At 45.5% G+C, this 20577-nt stretch overlaps 1 protein-coding gene across 4 annotated transcripts in view; it reads right to left on the minus strand.

The window, feature by feature from the left end:
* The window catches only part of SLC9A7 (solute carrier family 9 member A7), a 136752-nt gene that overhangs the window by 34571 nt on the left and 81604 nt on the right, over positions 1-20577 (minus strand). For 3 of the 4 annotated variants that reach the window (XM_049644585.1, XM_049644584.1, XM_049644586.1), the window contains exons 6-12: positions 20228-20333; positions 19747-19888; positions 17900-18005; positions 16666-16754; positions 16460-16573; positions 13883-13994; positions 10167-10320 (exon numbers count right to left, since the gene is read on the minus strand). In XM_049644585.1, coding sequence (XP_049500542.1) covers positions 10167-10320; positions 13883-13994; positions 16460-16573; positions 16666-16754; positions 17900-18005; positions 19747-19888; positions 20228-20333 — 823 coding nt within the window. Of the gene's footprint in view, positions 1-10166; positions 10321-13882; positions 13995-16459; positions 16574-16665; positions 16755-17899; positions 18033-19746; positions 19889-20227; positions 20334-20577 lie in introns of all 4 variants that reach the window. The other variant, XM_049644587.1, reaches the window with a different exon arrangement.

Genomic DNA, 20577 nt, shown 5'->3' on the forward strand with positions numbered 1-20577 from the left:
CAGGAAGAGCTAACTATTATAAATGTCTATGCGCCAAATACCCGAGCCCCCAGATATATAAAACAATTACTCATAAACATAAGCAACCTTATTGATAAGAATGTGGTCATTGCAGGGGACTTTAACACCCCACTTACAGAAATGGATAGATCATCTAGACACACAGTCAATAAAGAAACAAGGGCCCTGAATGATACATTGGATCAGATGGACTTGACAGATATATTTAGAACTCTGCATCCCAAAGCAACAGAATATACTTTCTTCTCGAGTGCACATGGAACATTCTCCAAGATAGATCATATACTGGGTCACAAAACAGCCCTTCATAAGTTTACAAGAATTGAAATTATACCATGCATACTTTCAGACCACAATGCTATGAAGCTTGAAATCAACCACAGGAAAAAGTCTGGAAAACCTCCAAAAGCATGGAGGTTAAAGAACACCCTACTAACGAATGAGTGGGTCAACCAGGCAATTAGAGAAGAAATTAAAATATACATGGAAACAAACGAAAATGAAAATACAACAATCCAAACGCTTTGGGATGCAGCGAAGGCAGTCCTGAGAGGAAAATACATTGCAATCCAGGCCTATCTCAAGAAACAAGAAAAATCCCAAATACAAAATCTAACAGCACACCTAAAGGAAATAGAAGCAGAACAGCAAAGGCAGCCTAAACCCAGCAGAAGAAGAGAAATCATAAAGATCAGAGCAGAAATAAACAATATAGAATCTAAAAAAAACGGTAGAGCAGATCAATGAAACCAAGAGTTGGTTTCTTGAAAAAATAAACAAAATTGACAAACCTCTAGCCAGGCTTCTCAAAAAGAAAAGGGAGATGACCCAAATAGATAAAATCATGAATGAAAATGGAATGATTACAACCAATCCCTCAGAGATACAAACAATTATCAGGGAATACTATGAAAAATTATATGCCAGCAAATTGGACAACCTGGAAGAAATGGACAAATTTCTAAACACCCACACTCTTCCAAAACTCAATCAGGAGGAAATAGAAAGCTTGAACAGACCCATAACCAGCGAAGAAATTGAATCAGTCATCAAAAATCTCCCAACAAATAAGAGTCCAGGACCAGATGGCTTCCCAGGGGAGTTCTACCAGACATTTAAAGGAGAAATAATACCTATCCTTCTCAAGCTATTCCAAAAAATAGAAAGGGAAGGAAAACTTCCAGACTCATTCTATGAAGCCAGTATTACTTTGATTCCTAAACCAGACAGAGACCCAGTAAAAAAAGAGAACTACAGGCCAATATCCCTGATGAATATGGATGCAAAAATTCTTAATAAGATACTAGCAAATCGAATTCAACAGCATATAAAAAGAATTATTCACCATGATCAAGTGGGATTCATTCCTGGGATGCAGGGCTGGTTCAACATTCGCAAATCGATCAACGTGATACATCACATTAATAAAAGAAAAGATAAGAACCATATGATCCTGTCAATCGATGCAGAAAAGGCATTTGACAAAATTCAGCAACCTTTCTTAATAAAAACCCTAGAGAAAGTCGGGATAGAAGGAACATACTTAAAGATCATAAAAGCCATTTATGAAAAGCCCACAGCTAACATCATCCTCAATGGGGAAAAACAGAGCTTTTTCCCTGAGATCAGGAACACGACAGGGATGTCCACTCTCACCGCTGTTGTTTCACATAGTGTTGGAAGTTCTAGCATCAGCAATCAGACAACAAAAGCAAATCAAAGGCATCAAAATTGGCAAAGATGAAGTCAAGCTTTCACTTTTTGCAGATGACATGATATTATACATGGAAAATCCGATAGACTCCACCAAAAGTCTGCTAGAACTGATACATGAATTTAGCAAAGTTGCAGGATACAAAATCAATGTACAGAAGTCAGTTGCATTCTTATACACTAACAGTGAAGCAACAGAAAGACAAATAAAGAAACTGATCCCATTAACCACTGCACCAAGAAGCATAAAATACCTAGGAATAAATCTAACCAAAGATGTAAAAGATCTGTATGCTGAAAACTATAGAAAGCTTATGACGGAAATTGAAGAAGATATAAAGAAATGGAAAAACATTCCGTGCTCATGGATTGGAAGAATAAATATTGTCAAAATGTCAATACTACCCAAAGCTATCTACACATTCAATGCAATCCCAATCAAAATTGCACCAGCATTCTTCTCAAAACTAGAACAAGCAATCCTAAAATTCATATGGAACCACAAAAGGCCCCGAATAGCCAAAGTAATTTTGAAGAAGAAGACCAAAGCAGGAGGCATCACAATCCCAGACTTTAGCCTCTACTACAAAGCTTTAATCATCAAGACAGCATGGTATTGGCACAAAAACAGACACATAGACCAATGGAATAGAATAGAAACCGCAGAACTAGACCCACAAACGTATGGCCAACCCATCTTTGACAAAGCAGGAAAGAACATCCAATGGAAAAAAGACAGTCTCTTTAACAAATGGTGCTGGGAGAACTGGACAGCAACATGCAGAAGGTTGAAACTAGACCACTTTCTCACACCATTCACAAAAATAAACTCCAAATGGATAAAGGACCTGAATGTGAGACAGGAAACCATCAAAACCCTAGAGGAGAAAGCAGGAAAAGACCTCTCTGACCTCAGCCGTAGCAATTTCTTACTTGACACATCCCCAAAGGCAAGGGAATTAAAAGCAAAAATGAACTACTGGGACCTTATGAAGATAAAAGGCTTCTGCACAGCAAAGGAAACAACCAACAAAACTAAAAGGCAGCCAACGGAATGGGAAAAGATATTTGCAAATGACATATCGGACAAAGGGCTAGTATCCAAAATCTATAAAGAGCTCACCAAACTCCACACCCGAAAAACAAATAACCCAGTGAAGAAATGAGCAGAAAACATGAATAGACACTTCTCTAAAGAAGACATCCAGATGGCCAACAGGCACATGAAAAGATGTTCAACGTCGCTCCTTATCAGGGAAATACAAATCAAAACCACACTCAGATATCACCTCACGCCAGTCAGAGTGGCCAAAATGAACAAATCAGGAGACTATAGATGCTGGAGAGGATGTGGAGAAACGGGAACCCTCTTGCACTGTTGGTGGGAATGCAAATTGGTGCAGCCGCTCTGGAAAGCAGGGTGGAGGTTCCTCAGAAAATTAAAAATAGACCTACCCTATGACCCAGCAATAGCACTGCTAGGAATTTACCCAAGGGATACAGGAGTGCTGATGCATAGGGGCACTTGTACCCCAATGTTTATAGCAGCACTCTCAACAATAGCCAAATTATGGAAAAAGCCTAAATGTCCATCAACTGATGAATGGATAAAGAAATTGTGGTTTATATACACAATGGAATACTACGTGGCAATGAGAAAGAACGAAACATGGCCCTTTGTAACAACGTGGATGGAACTGGAGAGTGTGATGCTAAGTGCAATGAGCCATACAGAGAAAGACAGATACCATATGGTTTCACTCTTATGTGGATCCTGAGAAACTTAACAGGAACCCATGGGGGAGGGGAAGGAAAAAAAAAAAAAAGAGGTTAGAGTGGGAGAGAGCCAAAGCATAAGAGACTGTTAAAAACTGAGAACAAACTGAGGGTTGATGGGGGGTGGGAGGGAGGGCAGGGTGGGTGATGGGTATTGAGGAGGGCACCTTTTGGGATGAGCACTGGGTGTTGTATGGAAACCAATTTGACAATAAATTTCATATATTGAAAAAAAAAGCCAGAAGACAAAGCTGAAAATGAATGTAAATGCTAATTTACTACATGCTATAAAATAGTCTAAAAAGAGAAAAAAATTAAAAAAATAAAATAAAAATAAAATAAAAATTAAAATAAAATAAAATAAAATAAAATAAAATAAAAAAGAAAAGAAAAATGGTGGAATCAAGGCTGTGACACCGAGTCTCTTAGACCCGGGAGCCCAATTCCCTCACCTCACAGAATCTGCCCTTTGATTACATGCTGGCGTCCTTAAACTCTCTTAAAATAATCCAGTTACAAATGCTATTACATAAAGAGCTCAGGGCTTTTCTCTGCCTTTATCTTCAAGTTATCTCACAAAGAGCTTCGTCGTAAATTCCCCGTCTCACAGGATTACCCTTACTTGTCCTTGAGTGTTTGCGTTCCTGCACACTGGGCTGTGAAGGGCAACTGCTCGTTGAACTGTGTCACTTGAAGCAGGGGCTCCAAAGAGAACAGCCACTATGTCGCCAAAATGTGCTCTGGGCACATACGAGACTCCTCTGCTGAAGTAATCCTGTGGTCACTTTTTTTTTTTTAATTGCCAAAATTATATCCTTTGTGAATAACAACACCTGCTCAAGAGGCTAAGAAAAATATGCAGTCTGTGCATTAACGGAAAACCACTGGAGCATTTTTGCTATTATGTTTTAAAATATCAATCACGACCTACCAATTTAGAAAGGTAAGCTGGATTTCTGGAAAGCAGCGACCTGGCTGTGGGTTTGTGTTGTATTCGTTTTTATGTTATGGACAGATGAGAATTTAGCCATGGGTAAAAATCACAACTAACTCCCAAGGGGCCCTTGGGTGGCTCATTTGGTTGAGCATCCGACTTCAGCTCAGCTCATGATCTGGCGGTTCGTGGGTTCGAGCCCCGTGTTGGGCTCTGTGCTGACAGCTCAGATCCCGAAGCCTGCTTCAGAGTCTTTGTCTCCCCCTCTCTCTTTCTGCCCCTCCCCCACTCTGCTCCACTCTCTCTTGCTCTCTCTCAAAAATAAATAAGCATTAAAAAAATTTAAAAACAAATCACAACTAACTCCTAATTATTTATAGTGGAACTCTGAGACCCAACCCGGGCTTCTGATGTTGAGCAGCCACTTAACACCTCATCAGGGCCTCTGTCAGCAGACTAGAGAAGTAAGGAACAAGTAGGTATTAAGTTTACCGAGGTCGCGGAGGTCGAAACCCCACACTGAACTTCACGGGGTTTCTGAATCAATTTAGAATAAGAACCTGGTTCACAGAAATGATTCATGGCCATCAGGTAACATCACAAGCCACAGGCCAGAAAAACCAATCAATCTCATTAGTTTATTTGTGAGGGAATGTCTTTCCGTGTAATCTCTACATATGTCAGTTTCCACACTTACGTAATCACTATTTATACACATCAGGAAAATGCAATGAACTAACGCCATGTGTATTTTTCACCAATTTGCTTCATGACGCTGTCTGGGTGGAGTTGGTCAGAAAGAAGGAAAGAATAAAGATAGGGGCAGAAACCAGAAAACGATATAGAAAATCAAGGCAATGAAGAGCTAGCTCTTTGAAAAGATCCACAAAGTTGACAAACCTCTGGCAAGACTGAAAGAAAAAAAGAGAAAGATACAAATTACCAATATCAGCAGCGAAACAAGGGATATCACCGTAGAGCTCACAGACATCAACAGTTTCACAAACTACCATAATTCACCCAGTAGGAAACAGATCATCTTAATAGCCCTATAAGTATTTTTTTTAATGTTTATTTATTTTTGAGACAGAGACAGAGCATGAACGGGGGAGGGTCAGAGAGAGGGAGACACAGAATCTGAAGCAGGCTCCAGGCTCTGAGCTGTCAGCACAGAGCCCGACGCGGGGCTCGAACTCACGGACTGCGAGATCATGACCTGAGCCGAAGTCAGATGCTTAACCGACTGAGCCACCCAGGCGCCCCAAATAGCCCTGTAAGTATTAAAGAAATTGCCTTCACAATTTAAAAGCTCCTGAAAAAGAAGTCTCCAGGACCGGATGATTTTAAACGAGAATTCCATTAAACTTCCAAAAAGAACTAACACCAATTCTACACAATCTCTTTCAGAAAACAGAAGAGCAGGGAACATGTCCTAGCTCCTTTTGTGAGGCCAGATTACTCTGATACCAAAAACAGACAAAGGTAGTACAAAACAAGAGAAAACTACAGACCAATATCCCTCATGAACACAGACCACAAAAATCCTTAACAAAATAACAGCTAATAGAATTCAGCAGTGTATTAAAAACTCATACACCACGACCAAGTGGGGTTTGTCTTAGGGAAGTATTTTCATTAATTGATGTAACCCACCATATTAACAGGCTAAACAAGAAAAATCATATGATTATATCAGTAGATACAGGAAAAGCATTTGAGAAACTTCAGCATCCGTTCACGATTAAAAAAAAAAAAAACCAACAAAACCTCAAAAATCTAACAATAGATAGAAACTCCCTCAACTTGATGAGGAACATCTACAAAAACCCTACAGCTAATATTATACTTATTGGTCAAAGACTGAATATTTTCCCCTTACGACTGGAAACAAGATCAGGATGTCAGCTCATGTCACTGTTACTCGACATCATATTGAAAGTCCTAGCCAGAACAGTAAGTCAAGAAAGGGAAATAAAACGTACACTGGTTGCAAAGGAAGACATAAAACTGTCTCTGTTTGCAAATGATGTGATGGTCTATGTAGGAAATCCCAAAGAATTTATAAACAAAACCAAACAAAAGCCTCTTAGAACTAACAAATGAGTCCAGCAAGGTCACAGGATACGAGATCGACATACAAAAACCCACTGTATTTCTATATCCTAGCAATGAACACATGGAGCCTGAAACTGAAGACAGAATAACATTTATAATTGCTCAGAAGAGAAGAAGTACTTAGATACAAATCTCACAAACCATGAATAAATGAAGAAACGTGCTGCGTTCATGAATTGGAAGACAGAAAACAAGATGGCAGTTCTCCCCAAACTTACTATAGGCTTAACGCAATCCCTGTGAAAATTCCAGCCAGGTGTTTTCTTATTTTTTTAGAGATGGACAGGCTTCTTCTAAAATATATATGGAAAGCAACGAGAACAGCTACGAGAGTTTTGAAAAAGAATAATGTGGGAGGGCTCGCTCTATCTGATGCTACAGCTTATTACATAACTATAGTTATCAGGACAGTGTGGAGGGGTGACCACATTCATCAGTGGGGCAGAATACAGACAAACCCACGTGCATCGAGCCAACTGATTTTTGGCAAAGGAGCAAAAGTAATCCAACAGAGTAAGACTTGTCTTTTTAACACATTGTGCCAGAACAACCGGATGGCCAATAGGCAAATAAAAAAGATAATAAAACCTAAACCTGAGCCTCACAGCTTATATAAAAATTAACTCCAAATGGACCACAGACTCAAATGTCAAGCATAGAACTAAGAAACTTTTAGAAGATAACACAGAAGAGGGGCGCCTGGGTGGCTCAGTCGGTTGAGTGTCCGACTTCAGCTCAGGTCATGATCTCTTGGTCCGTGAGTTCGAGCCCCGTGTCAGGCTCTGTGCTGACAGCTCAGAGCCTGGAGCCTGCTTCGGATTCTGTGTCTCCCTCTCTCTCTGCCCCTCCCCCGTTCATGCACTTGCTCTCTCTCTCTCAAAAATAAACATTTAAAAAAAAGAAGATAACACAGAATGAAATCTTCACGGCCTAGGGCTTGACGGAGAGTCCTTACATATAACACCAAAGGCACGATGTGTAAAAGGGAAAAAAAAAGATAAACTGCACTCCCTCAAAACTAAAACTTCTGTTCTTCGATGACTCTACTAGAAGGATTAAAAGACAAGCTACAGACTGGGAGAAAATATTTGCAAAGCACATCTCTGAGAAAAGACTAGTATCTATAATAAATAAAGAACACTCAGAACTCAATAAAAAAAACCCAAACAATCTGATTAGAAAATAGATGAGAAGTGTGAACAGGTGTTTCACCGAGGAAGACAGATGAATGGCAAATGGGCACATGAAGAGATGTTCAACATCATCGGTCATTAGAGGAATGCACATGAAGGCCACGGGGAGGTATCCCCACCCACCTGTTAGAACAACTACAATGACAAATGGTGGTTAACACCAAATGCTGGCGAGGAGGCGGGGGAACTAGATCTCTCGTACACCCGGTCACACACACACTCATTTCCGGGCCCCTCAGTGTGTGCTATGTTCTGGGTGCTATCTATATGTTACATCAGTATTTCCACAACACAACAGTGATTATATTTGTACACGTACGGCTCGTGTGCCTCATGGAAAGCTGCCCACACTCTCAGCTCTGGGTAGGGCAGTTTTAATGGCCCGGTTTAGAAAAGGGTTACCAGAACTGCAAAATGTCCCCAGTCACCTCTCTACTCTCAGTGGAAAAGTATTCAGTCGTATCTGTGTGGGGTGGGGGAGGGTGGCAGGAGGAAAAGGGGACTTATAAATGAGCAGGAAAACCAAACAGGATTTCCTCAGGCTCTGAGCATCCAGGGTACCTACGGAGTGCCCCAACAGGAGCAGAACGTCACCTCGGAGGTCACCGAATGCAAAGATCCTCAACTGTGTGCGGGGGACAAGCCTCCTCTCTTGCGCTTATTCTTTTTTTTTTTTTTTTTTAATTTTTTTTTTTCAACGTTTTTTATTTATTTTTGGGACAGAGAGAGACAGAGCATGAACGGGGGAGGGGCAGAGAGAGAGGGAGACACAGAATCGGAAACAGGCTCCAGGCTCCGAGCCATCAGCCCGGAGCCCGACGCGGGGCTCGAACTCACGGACCGCAAGATCGTGACCTGGCTGAAGTCGGACGCTTAACCGACTGCGCCACCCAGGCGCCCCTCTTGCGCTTATTCTTACACAGAACGAAGATGGCGCCGTCTTGGGTCTCAGAGTTAGCGCCAAAAATCTGTCCATTTTCTTCTTCAGGTTTGTATTCCCACAATGAATTATTTTCCCTAGAGACTCGTGCCAGGAGCTCGAAATTCTCATCACCCCCCATTTCACGACGCGGCGCCAGTCCCTAACACAGCCGACCTTCTTAAGGTTAAGGCTGTGGACTGTGTGGCAAGACTGCCCGGGTTCAAGTCCCAGCTCATCCACCGAAAGCTCTGTGGCCCGGGCAAGTTATTGCCAGCATCGCAAGTGTTAGCTATGATACGACTGTCTCTGACCCCCCACCCCTCTCCCCGCTAGGTTCTGCAGACCCACCAGGATGCGAGGCTGAGACTCGCTAGCCCAGAAATGGTGGGGCTGGCAGGCGCCAAGCCCAGGAACCCCTGCCCGCCATCGATACAAAAGTCCCTGATGGTGGGGGAGACTGTTCTCTCAAATTCCAGCTTTCTCCCAAGTTCCACGTGTCCCCCTCACCTTAAGGATGACTACGAGATCTTTGTAGGTCCTCTCTCCTCCCAAGGTAGGTATGCTGGACACCGTTAGGCCACTGCGCTCTGTATTCCAGAGAAGGGAGTAGGAACGAAAGGCCAGGAGAGAAAGGAAGAAACAGTGCCACCTTGTGGCTTTTCGGAGGATCCTTCACACCTAAGCACTGCTCCAGTGCTTTCCTCTTTCTGCTCGCATTCAACCTCTGCAGACCCAAAACTGAGGGGCGCGGTGGGAGCCTCTCCGGGGAGGCAGAACTTCACGTCCAGGAGAACCGAGGCCCAAAGACGTGAAGGGCTTGCCTTGAACCGGAGCCGGGGTTAGGCTCTGGGGCTCTTGACCCCTGCTCCAGGCTCCTCTGTCCCCTAAGGAGCTGGGGGCGCAGAAGCACACTCTGGAATCCAAACCCTCTTTGAAACAAAATCAAATTTAGGTCAGTTGCTCTCTCTCCCGACACAGCTGCCAAACCACAGGCAGGGGACATCCATGAGGCTGCAACAAATAAGGGTTACGCAGGAAATGCCACGCCTCTTTTGTGCGCTCAAGCGAGAGGAGACACGGTTTCCTCTGAAAAACAAAACCCTAATTGCCTCTTTTTGTTTCTCGTTATCATCTGAAGCGGATGAGCTTCTTTTGAAGGCCGCAGGTTTGATTTCAGAGGAATGTCAAATGCCAGACTCTGCCAGCAGCTTTGAGGCTTTTGAATTCTGGCCCTGTCGCTGTTCCAGCAAGGTCCAGGTGTTTCTAACGCCCTGTGCGTCTGTACTCACAAACATTTTACATGGCAACCCTTTTTCTCATGGAAAACTCAATACTCTGACTTTTCAGTTATTGCTTTTTATTTTTAAGCCCTCCCGCAAACCCACAACAACAACAACAAACGTAAAAACCTTCCATGTACTGAGCTGTCTCCCCCTGTGTGTGAGCACAGGGACATAGTCAGACGCAAAACTGGCCGTGCTTTCAAACTGACCTTATGTTAAGCCACGACAGCATGGGTGTTGTGCCTCCGCCAATGATCCAGACAGTGAAGAAGACGATGAGGAGGGTGGTCGTGAACATCATCTGGCGAGCGTAGGATGCCGTGTCGCGGATGGCCAGCGCAAATGCCATCGCGCCCCTGAGGCCTGCGGGGACCAGAGAGGAAGATCTGGTTATAAGGGCGGATGACAATGTGTCCTCAGATCCGTTGCTGCCACTCAGGGCTAATAAACTATAACATCCACGTATGTTTCGGGAGTCAAACTGTCTTATTCAGAAAGAAGGACCTTAAGGGAATGTGGTTTTCTCTTGTTTGAAGTCTTCTTTTGCAAAATGCCCAAATGCGATGAGTAGTGCCCAAATGCACTACTTTGTCCGGCACATTCTAGAATAATAACACTCTTATTACGGAGATCATTCTCCTGCTAGTAACATGAAATAAAAAGAAAGATAAATAAGAACTAATGAATAGAAGCTCTCTAGGTCTGTGATTCATTATAAACTGAAGTAAGAGGCTAGGTCTGAATACATCAAATACATATTTGTGATCTGTGTCCCAGGACCCACAGAGCAGCCTAGCATTTCCTTAGCAAAGCTACACAGAGAAGTAACAATACAACCCGATCTACGTCAAGCGTTGGCAATTTTTTTCTGTAAAGGGTCAGATAATAAATATTTTAGGCTTTGGGGGTCAAGAGGAAAAATCAAGGCTATTTTGTAGGTACTTACATAGAAGAGAAAAGCAAAAAAAAGAAAAAACAAACCCAAATTTCTACCAAATCTTATGGGCAAAAACCAAAAAGAGAATAATAACAACACAGTATAATGTGTTGTGATATAGGTGAATTCTTTTGGAGGACTATATTTCACTTAATTGGATTTCAAAGTTAGTGTCCTCTATCGTCAAATAGATTGTAAATGTCCATCTGTAAAAGCCACTCTTAGCCGTGGAGTATATGAAAATACGCAACGGCCAGATTTGGCCCAGGGGATGTAGTCTGCTGGCCCTTTTTCTACATTAACGGGTATTAAGGCTAAGCGCCAAACACACGGTGAGTACAGCATAGCCTGGAACGAAGTTGAGTCATGATATTGGACATCTGAAACTAATATAACACTATGTGTCAACTATCCTAAAAAAACAACCCTGGGAGATAGAAATTAAATGTACACAGTTAAGTATATTCATCTTTGCGTTTAAGTTTCAGAGCAGATGCTGTGACCTACAGAGTGCAACACTCACAAAGGAACTGAAACAGCACTGAATTTTTTTAAATGTTTTATTATTTATTTTTGAGAGAGAGAGAGCGCGCGCACACGAGCGAGTGGGGGAGGGGCAGAGAGAGAGGGAGACACAGACTTCGAAGCGGGCTCTGAGCTGTCAGCACAGAGCCCGACGGGGGGCTCGAACTCACAAGCCTGGAGATCATGACCTGAGCCAAGGTCAGACGCTTGACTGAGCCACCCAGGTTAATATATATTCACAAATATTTGTTCTCCTTTTATGCGAGTTCTCATATTTTCATCTTATGGTAGATTTTAATTACATTTAATAAAATGCTGTTTGCTTAAAAGATTAAGCTCCCACATTTTAATGTTTACCTTTCTAAGTTCTTTTGTTCCTTCTTCATACTAATGCTCACCATTTGTTTTATGGTAAAGGCCGAATCAGTGGTCTTTAATAGACATCTGGTATAAGTTCCTATTCACCTTTGGCCAGACTGTGTATATTATATGAGAGAATAAAAAGCAATACCTACTGTATCTGTTTGCATATTCTCCCGCCTTTCCTAACAGTTTGGTAAATTCCCTCATCTGCGAGCTTCACAATTCACTAAAACATGATTCAAAAAAAGTTACATCAAAGGGGCACTTGGGTGGCTCAGTTGGTTAAGCAAGCATTCGACTCTCGCTTTCTGCTCAGGTCATGATCTCGAGGTTCGGGAGTTCGAGCCCCGCCCTGGGCTCTGCGCTGGTAGTGCGGAGCCTGCCTGGGAGTCCCTCTCCCTCTCTCACTGCCCCTCCCCTGCTTGCTCTCTCTCTTTCTCTCTCCCGAGATAAATAAATAAACTTTAAAAAAGAGTTACGTTAAAAAACAGAGCCAAGTTAATGTTTTCTATTAATCCGTACTTGGGAAATAACACACACATCTCGATTGCCCTATAGCCAGCTTCATCACCGATGAGTACTTCGGCCTCTAAAGGGATGTTGTCTCAAAGAAGAAAAGTTAGGGGTCAGGGAGAGACAACGTGTGCTGCATTGTCTGGAGTTCCTTTTGATGGCGACATTGTTCCCAGCAGGAAATAATCTTTATAGGAGATGCCTTTAAACAGCACTGTGTACTGCCTTTTAGTCCAGAAAACAGTGGACATATTTTAAGTTTATCTTGGTGAATGAGTTCTCTCCAACTCATCTTGCTCTTCTCCACTAGAACTTTCTCTTTTAGGGGGGAAGAGGGTGCCTGGGTAGCTCAGTCGGTTAAGTGTCTGACTTTGGCTCAGGTCATGATCTCGCCGTTCGTGAGTTTGAGCCCCACACCGAGCTCTGTGCTGGCAGTCAGCTCAGAGCCTGGAGCCTGCTTCGGATTCTGTGTCTCCCTCTCTCTGCCCCTCTGCCCCCCCCCCCCCAAATAAATAAACGTTAAAAATTTTTTAAAAGAACTTTCTTTTTTCTAATGTTTATTTTTGAGGGAGAGAGCACAAGCAGGGGAGGGGCAAATAGAGAGTCAGAGAGGCAGACAGACAGACAGACAGCTCTGGTGGAGAAGAGCAAGATGAGTTGGAGAGAACTCATTCACCAAGATAAACTTAAAATATGTCCACTATTTTCTGTCCTTTCTCGCCTCAGCGGCTTCTGCACACTTCTCAGCTCTAGAGTGGAGAGGGGGGCATCTGGGAGACAGTATAAATCAAGCAGAATTACCACGGCCATTAACTTCCGGTTTGGGGCTCATCTTTGCTTACCCAAGTGAATTTTATTTTTTGCCTCACGGGAAGTTGGAGCTAGGAGGAAGCTCAACAATTAGCTCAATTTCATTATTTTCCAAGAGTGGATACTGCAGCTGGGAGGTACTGAGTGACGTGGCCTGTGTTCTTTCTCATTAAAGGCCCATCTCCCGGGGCACCCGGGTGGCTCAGTCAGTTAAGCGTCCGACTTTGGCTCAGGTCATGATCTCGCGGTCTGTGAGTTCAAGCCCCGCGTCGGGCTCTGTGCTGACAGCTCGGAGCCTGGAGCCTGCTTCGGACTCTGTGTCTCCCTCTCTCTCTGCCCCTCCCCTGTTCATGCTCTGTCTCTGTCTCTCTCTCTCTCTCAAAAATAAATAAACATTAAAAGAAATTTTTTTAGAACAGACCTATCTCCCTTCTAATTTTAGGTCTGGAGCCCTTCTGGAAGATTAAGGCTTATGCACATCAACTAGAAAACAATCAAGCACTTTAAATACTCCTATACCGCCAGGCCCCGTGGGCGGTAGAGATAAACATGAAGACGCGGCTGTTTTGGGGGAGAATGTTCACATTTGGTAGTGTGGTTTGCAAAATCGATACTACCTCTGTGTGACGCGTAGGTCGGTCTACTCAGCACTGTGGGAGAATGCAAAAAGAACCAGGAATTTTAACTTCTTTTTACGAACCTTATCCATCATAGTTTAGTCACGCTGACACGCCTGCTGAAGAAAGCTCATTTTCTTTACGTTCCTGGGGCTTTTACCTGAAAACATCATCATGTGTTGAAAGTTCCAGCCAATCTTATGCCTTCTGCCCAAGTTGAGGAAGAAGGAGAGCGGGTAGATGTGTGCAGCTCGGCCCAGGAAGATGGCAACCTGACCACCAGGTGGAGGTTAAGGGCCCAACGGGTTTCTAGAACGGCGGCTTCGCCCGGCCTCTGGTGGAGCAGAGAATTTTAGGAATGCTGGGACACCCTGTGACCAGGAGCTAACCGCACCACGATCAGGAGGGATGCGCAGGGCAGCCGGGCTAGACCCGGTGCCCTCGGAACACGTGTCAGCTACAAGCAGGACGCAGGTGGCCACCTTTCCCGACCTCCTGGCTCACAGAGGTAATGCCTAGCCTGCTAGACGCACTGTTGGAACTTCTTGATTTAATTAAGCGGGTGTGGACCAAGTCTCCCCCCTATCTACACCTAAGCCGAGGAGCCCTGGCAGGGGTGGGGAGTTGAGAGGAGCAAACAGTGGCTTGGGCTCCGTTAGAAGAAGGAAAGTCATGAGGCGCCTGGGTGGCTCAGTCGGTTAAGCGTCCGACTGCAGCTCAGGTCACGATCTCGCGGTCCGTGAGTTCGAGCCCTGCGTCGGGCTCTGGGCTGACGGCTCAGAGCCTGGAGCCTGCTTCTGATTCTGTGTCTCCCTCTCTCTCTGCCCCTCCCCCGTTCATGCTCTCTCTCTGTCTCAAAAATAAATAAAACGTTAAAAAAAATTTATAAAAAAATTTAAAAAAAAAGAAGAAGGAAAGTCACAAGAAGAACAAGTCTCTAACCCATGGGTCAAGAGCTCATAAGCTTTAGTCAGAAGTAAACAGGAGGGGCTCGAAATGACCAGGAAGATGCTACGGCTAAGAGGTGTGGAAACTTGGGAGCACTTGGGACACTTCAGATGCATTCATGTCCCTCCCAAGCCTCAAGAGGGGGTAGATGTCTCTACCCGGGTGGCTCAGATGTCTTTTTGGAGGCGTGAGCCCATGGAGGCAGAGGAGTGTGGCAAGCGAAAAATTCAGGGAAACGGGCCATTCGTCACTCGCTGAATGGAGAACAGAGCCCGGCAGGGAGCCACATGCTGTCCTGGTTACAGGAGGAAACTGCCATGGGACCCGCGGGGACCGGGAGCTTCCGTTCCAGCTGAGTGCCAGCTGCCCAGGGCTGCAGCTGTTTCAGACAGAAGCCAGGGCGGAACTGTCCTCTGCCTTCTCCAGGGTAAAGGACGGACTGTTTTTCTGCTTTTAGCTTTTTTTTTTTGTTTTCTCCTTTGGTGTTGTGTTGTGTTGTGTTGTTTCGAACGGCAGGAAAGCAGGTAGCACTCAGAAAGCTCGATTCCATCCCAGAAGCCAGGCAACCATCCTCCAGTGGGAAGTGGCCTTTGAGATTCCCAGGGGACCCGTCTTGCCCTTCCTCCCCCCCCCCCCCCTCCCCCCCCCCCCCCCCCCCCCCGCGAGGCCCTCATCTGCAAACAAGAGCGGTGCTCTCACTATCCTTTGCAGGATGCTGTGCCAGGAATACAAATCCAGGAGGCATGTGAGGAGGTCTTTCTGAATCGAGAATAAAAACACTGATCCCCTTAGATTTGCAGCTGTCACTCTGGTGAGTGTATAAACCCGAGAAAGGAGCCCCGGTGGAAGCCGATTAACACTCTAACTGGAAGGCCTCCACGTGGCATTGGGCCACTTATCGCTATCTAGCTGCTTGGTGAGGGTCAGCTATGCCTGCACCATAAACGAAAAGCCCAGAAGAGAAAAACGCTCCTTTTTTTTTTTTTTTTTTTAAGGTTACCCACGAGGCCTCAGAAAAGGCAAGAGTATGGGCATCTGGGTGGCTCAGTTGGTTGAGCGTCCGACTTCGGCTCGGCTCATGATCCCACGGTTCGTGGGTTCGAGCCCCGCGCTGGGCTCTCCGCTGATGGCGCAGAGCCCAGGGCCTGCTTTGGATTCTCTCTCAAAATAAATAATAAACATTAAAAATTTTCTTACAAAAGGAAAAGGCAAGTGCAAATGCCCAGCAATAGGGGACTCCAGCTCCAGGCTGAGCTAGATCACTCCAGTTCCAAGGCCCTCCTGACTTGAGAGAAGCCAATCCCCTAAACTGTGTGTCTCTTCCAAAACCTGTGCTCACAGTGGAACTGAGTCAAGGAAATGAGTATTTTTCCATTTTGTGGTCTCTTCCTTTCCTTGTTTTTTTTTTCCCCCTTAGCGGGGGAAAAACGTCTTTTCCACAGTGAGCTGTCACGGTAGGGATGCTCCCGTGAAAGCGTGCTTGTAACGCCTGCGGGCTTCTCTGGGCAGCCAGAGGAAAGGCTGCTCGCTCCCATGTGCGGCTGGGAGCAAGACTAACAGAACCTTCGGGTCTTCGGAACTGGGAACCTCCTGGATTGGGATTCGTGCAGCACTGAAGTAAAAACGATTCGGGGACTGATGCAGATCCTGAAATACGTTTAGGTCTACGAACCCACGTAAGCCTTCTTTTTTCTCATCATGAAAACACCATGAACTAGCTTCTCCAGCGGCGGTCACCTGTCCACGCAGAAAACAGCAGAACCACACACACACACACAAAAAAGGATACAAAAGCTCCAATGATGAAAACGGGGCTGAAGACATGCTTCTGGAAGGTAAAGAGAGCCAGGCCCATGTAGGAGAAGATGAAGTTCTCTGCCAGGAAGTGTAACACCTCAAAGAGCTGCACAGAAAGGGAAAAGGAAGCCATAAGTCGTGTGGGCCCCCTCCCTGCTAGTCACAGGGCACTCGTGAGGACCCAGGGCCCGCTCTCACCTGCTTCGTTCGACTTCTTGATTCCACCGACAGATTGTTGTAGGTGTAATGAGCCTGCGTGATGCCACAGAAAAGGACAGCCACAACGCCTGGGGAGGGGTGGTTAAAAAAGAAGAAAAAAATCAATGATGAAATAAAAAAGGAAGCAGGAAAAAAATCCCCGCTGCAACAAAAAAGTTAGGGTAGGCCCAACATATCCAGCTACTGGAACAGTTTGGAAAAGTTTCCTATTCCTGAAGGTTCCCCCTGCCCCCACCACTCCTACCAACCTTTCCTTCTTCTCATTCTGCCCGCCTTCAAAGCCAAGGTCCTTGAATTCCCTTCTTGCTACAGTTTTAAGGGCATTCTCTCCCCCTCCTCTAAACTGCCCCCGAATTTGGCATTTAGCGTTCATTTCTTCAAAGAGGCCATGAGGGCCCATCATGCCCTTTTGTCCTGTTCCTCTAGGTTCTCAGAAGCCAGGGATTTTCATTCCAGGCAAACGCTTTCTGTTTTTGCCTCGTCTAGGGCTTGAGACCAAATGGATCCAGGGTACCGTTCCATTTATCCGAGCCTTCATTACCTCGATTTCTGATTAATGGTAACTATTTTGTTGTGCAAGACAGCTGACACGGGGGCCTTTGCCTATACATTTACAGATAACTGTCAAGTTTTAAAGAACTGGGATATTTTACAATGCTGCCTATAAATGCATGTTGCACTATTTTGAAAAGAGGATAAAAGGGCTCCCCCAACTACCTGGCTCATGTATAGTAATTGTACTTGATTTTCTAGTGGAAAATTTCAGGGATTTAATAAAAATGTTTATTTATTTTTGAGAGTGAGCGAGCAGCGGAGGACCAGAGAGAGGGGGGGGCAAAGGATCCGAAGTGGGCTTTGTGCTGTCAGCAGAGAGCCTGACGTGGGGCTCGAACCCACAAACTGTGAGATCACGACCTGAGCTGAAGTCAGACGCTTAACTGACTGAGCTACTCAGGTGCTCCTGTGATATTCTTTTCTTTTCTTTTCTTTTTTCTTTTCTTTTCTTTCTTTTCTTTCTTTCCTCTTTCTTTCTCTTTCTCTCTCTTTCTTTCTTTCCTTTTCTTTTCTTTTTTGACGAGAGATTGTGAGGTGCTAAAACCACACGGTTACTTACACTAATAATTCACGAAACTGACGTCATAAAAAAACAACACTGAAACACAGCCGCCGCTACAGTAAGGGGAGGGGCAGCCCAAGGGTAGTGTGAACCCACCTGTAAAGCCACAGGCTTCCGCCAAAAGGAACGTGCTCCAGGACATCAGGAAGAAGAGTGCCGTCTCCAGGAGGGGGAAGCAGTGCAGCTTGGTGAACTTGGTCACGTGGGCCCCACCCGTCAAGGAACTCGGCTCCAGGAACAAGTCATCAGGGCCACCAAGAACCACGCTCCATCAGCCCGGGACTCCCCTCCCCCTCCCTAAGGGCTATCCTTTCCCTCCAACGCTTCTTTTGGGGGCCCCACAGCTGCTGCTCGGTTCTTAAAGTCATAAAAACTGAGTTCTTTCTAGCAGGAAAGAGGTTACTGAGGGCTGGGAGAGAGGAGAAAGCGGGATACCGTTTCTTGGCTCCACGGTTTCTGTCTGGGATGATGCAAAGGTTCCGAAAACAGACAGAGGGGATGCTTACACAATGTGGACGCATGTAATGCCACCGAGGTGGACACTGAAAAGTGGTTACAGGGGCAAATTGTGTTATAGGTATTTTATCGCAATTAAAAAAAAACAAACAAACCGATAATGTAGCATACCGAAAATGAAATGGGGTGAATGGCACGGTACGTGAATTTTATCTTAATAAAGCTGTCTTTAGAAATCGAACTTTCTAAGGAAACCAGAAAGAGGTCTTCTGTGCTCTTTGCAATGCCCCCTGGCTCTGAGGGGCACAATCTTGGCCTGAGGGGTGACTGGCAGGTCAGTCTTAGCAGTGCCGGGGGGTGGGGGGGTACCACAGGCAGGCCGGGGGAGAGTAGGCCAGTGAGACTCTGACCTCTGTGGGCCACCAAGACCAGAGTTCACAGCAGGTGTCTCATGAAGGCATGACACACTAAAAAAAAAAAGAAAAAGAAAGCACACCCCCAGGGGCAACTACAAGGTGTTTGTGTCACTTTTTGGGACCAGAGATTGCCCTCATAGCGCTGCCCTTCCACAGTGGTCCAGCACGGAACTATCTCACGAGTGCTTTCACCGAACAGTGGAAGTCCCCGGGGCATCTAAAGGGCCTCTGTGAAGAAAGCAACTGGATCCGCGCCATCCAATATGGCAGCCGCTAGCCACACGTGGCTGCTGAACGCGTGGCGTGTGGCTAGTCCGAACTGAGATACGCGGGAAGCGCAAAATATGTGCCACGTCTCAAAGATTTAATATACAAATGAATGTATAAAGTCTCATTGATAATTTGTACAATGATCGGAGGCTGAGACGATGCGGCCGGCACGTGCGGCTCCCGTTACCTTGTACTGGGCAGTGGTGCCGTCGAAAGATATGACGAAGGACTCAGCACACCTGCCCGGGGGCCGCCTGCTCATTCCACACTGTGCTTTTACGTCGCTTGGTCGGTGTTTAACTCAAGATGATACCATCCTTCGCTTGAGGGAGGCCACCTTGCAGTAATTCCCACCAATGGCCGCAGGTGGTTGCGGCCACAGTAGCCGGCGTGACCCGTAACAGTAGGTGGCAGTGGCGAGCTTGAATCTAAAGTACTTCCCAGCCTGCTCCCTCCCGGCCTCCTGTGTGGTGGTCCCTGACCCCCTGCCTCCTCCTCGCTCTTTTCACCACCACCCCCTAAAGCCAATGTTTTCCCTGAACTCGCATCCCCAACTGGTTCACAGCAGGGAGCCAATGCAAAGGGGGGCACCGAGCTTCGGCCAGAGTCACACTCCCCAACCTTTTCTCGGACTCTTAGCTACACGCTCGACGGTCACGTTTGACCAAAGGGACCCATTTCGGGAGCCTCCAGAAAAAAAAAAAAATCCACCTCTGAAAGGGAGAACCGAGACCTTGTTGTCGCGAGTGCGACAGCACACGATCCTACCCGGGGCGGGCACGATGACCACAAAAAGGATATTAGAGCCGTCACGACGCCAGTTACGGCTCCCATGGTAAAAGAGCCACTGAATATACCTAGGAAGATGCCCACCGATTTAAAAAAGGCAGCAGCATCAAAGGCATGAGTGTTCAGCCCCGCTGGCTGGTAGGCAACAATAGACCTGGGGTTTAAACAGAAGAGAGAGTTAAAACGGAGTGCACTGTCTTTACACCACGGTCCCCCAAAATACCCACAAACATAGGCATCTACACTCTGCCGAACACTCCCCGTGGTGTAATTCATTTCATCCACAGCCATCCTGTCACGCTGGTATCAGCATTCAGATCGCTGCCAAGCGGACAAAGCAACATAACTTTTATCGACCAAGCTGATAAAACCTCATTTAAAAAAACCCAGCCAGTTCAATGTTGAACGCTTTTAAGATAAGCCTCTGAATTTGGCCCAGAGCATTCAGGAAGCCAGACTCTCTCTTCGTCGGGGAAGAAATGCTGTTACTTACGAGGACAGGACAATGGCAACAGCATCATTGAGGACGCTTTCTCCAAACAGGAGTGCGTAGAGGTCCACGTCTGCGTGCAGTTCGTTAAATATCGCCAGTACGGTCACTAAAAATGAGCACAAAGCAAATAAATTCGTCTCAGTTTCTGACTTTAAGCCACTGATGACAAATGCAGAGAGGCAATTCCTGCCTTTGGCGGGACAGGGTGGTTTGGGAGACAGTAAGGGAGTCAAGGACAGGTTGTGTATCTGCGGGATAAATGAAAATGACAGTCTTCCTGGTCTGGATGAGGTCTCATGTGGTGCTTGATTCTAGTAACACTGCACTGCGACTCTGCGCTTTCTACCGCA

Source organism: Panthera uncia, chromosome X (assembly GCF_023721935.1).
Source record: "Panthera uncia isolate 11264 chromosome X, Puncia_PCG_1.0, whole genome shotgun sequence".
Lineage (NCBI taxonomy): Eukaryota > Metazoa > Chordata > Mammalia > Carnivora > Felidae > Panthera > Panthera uncia.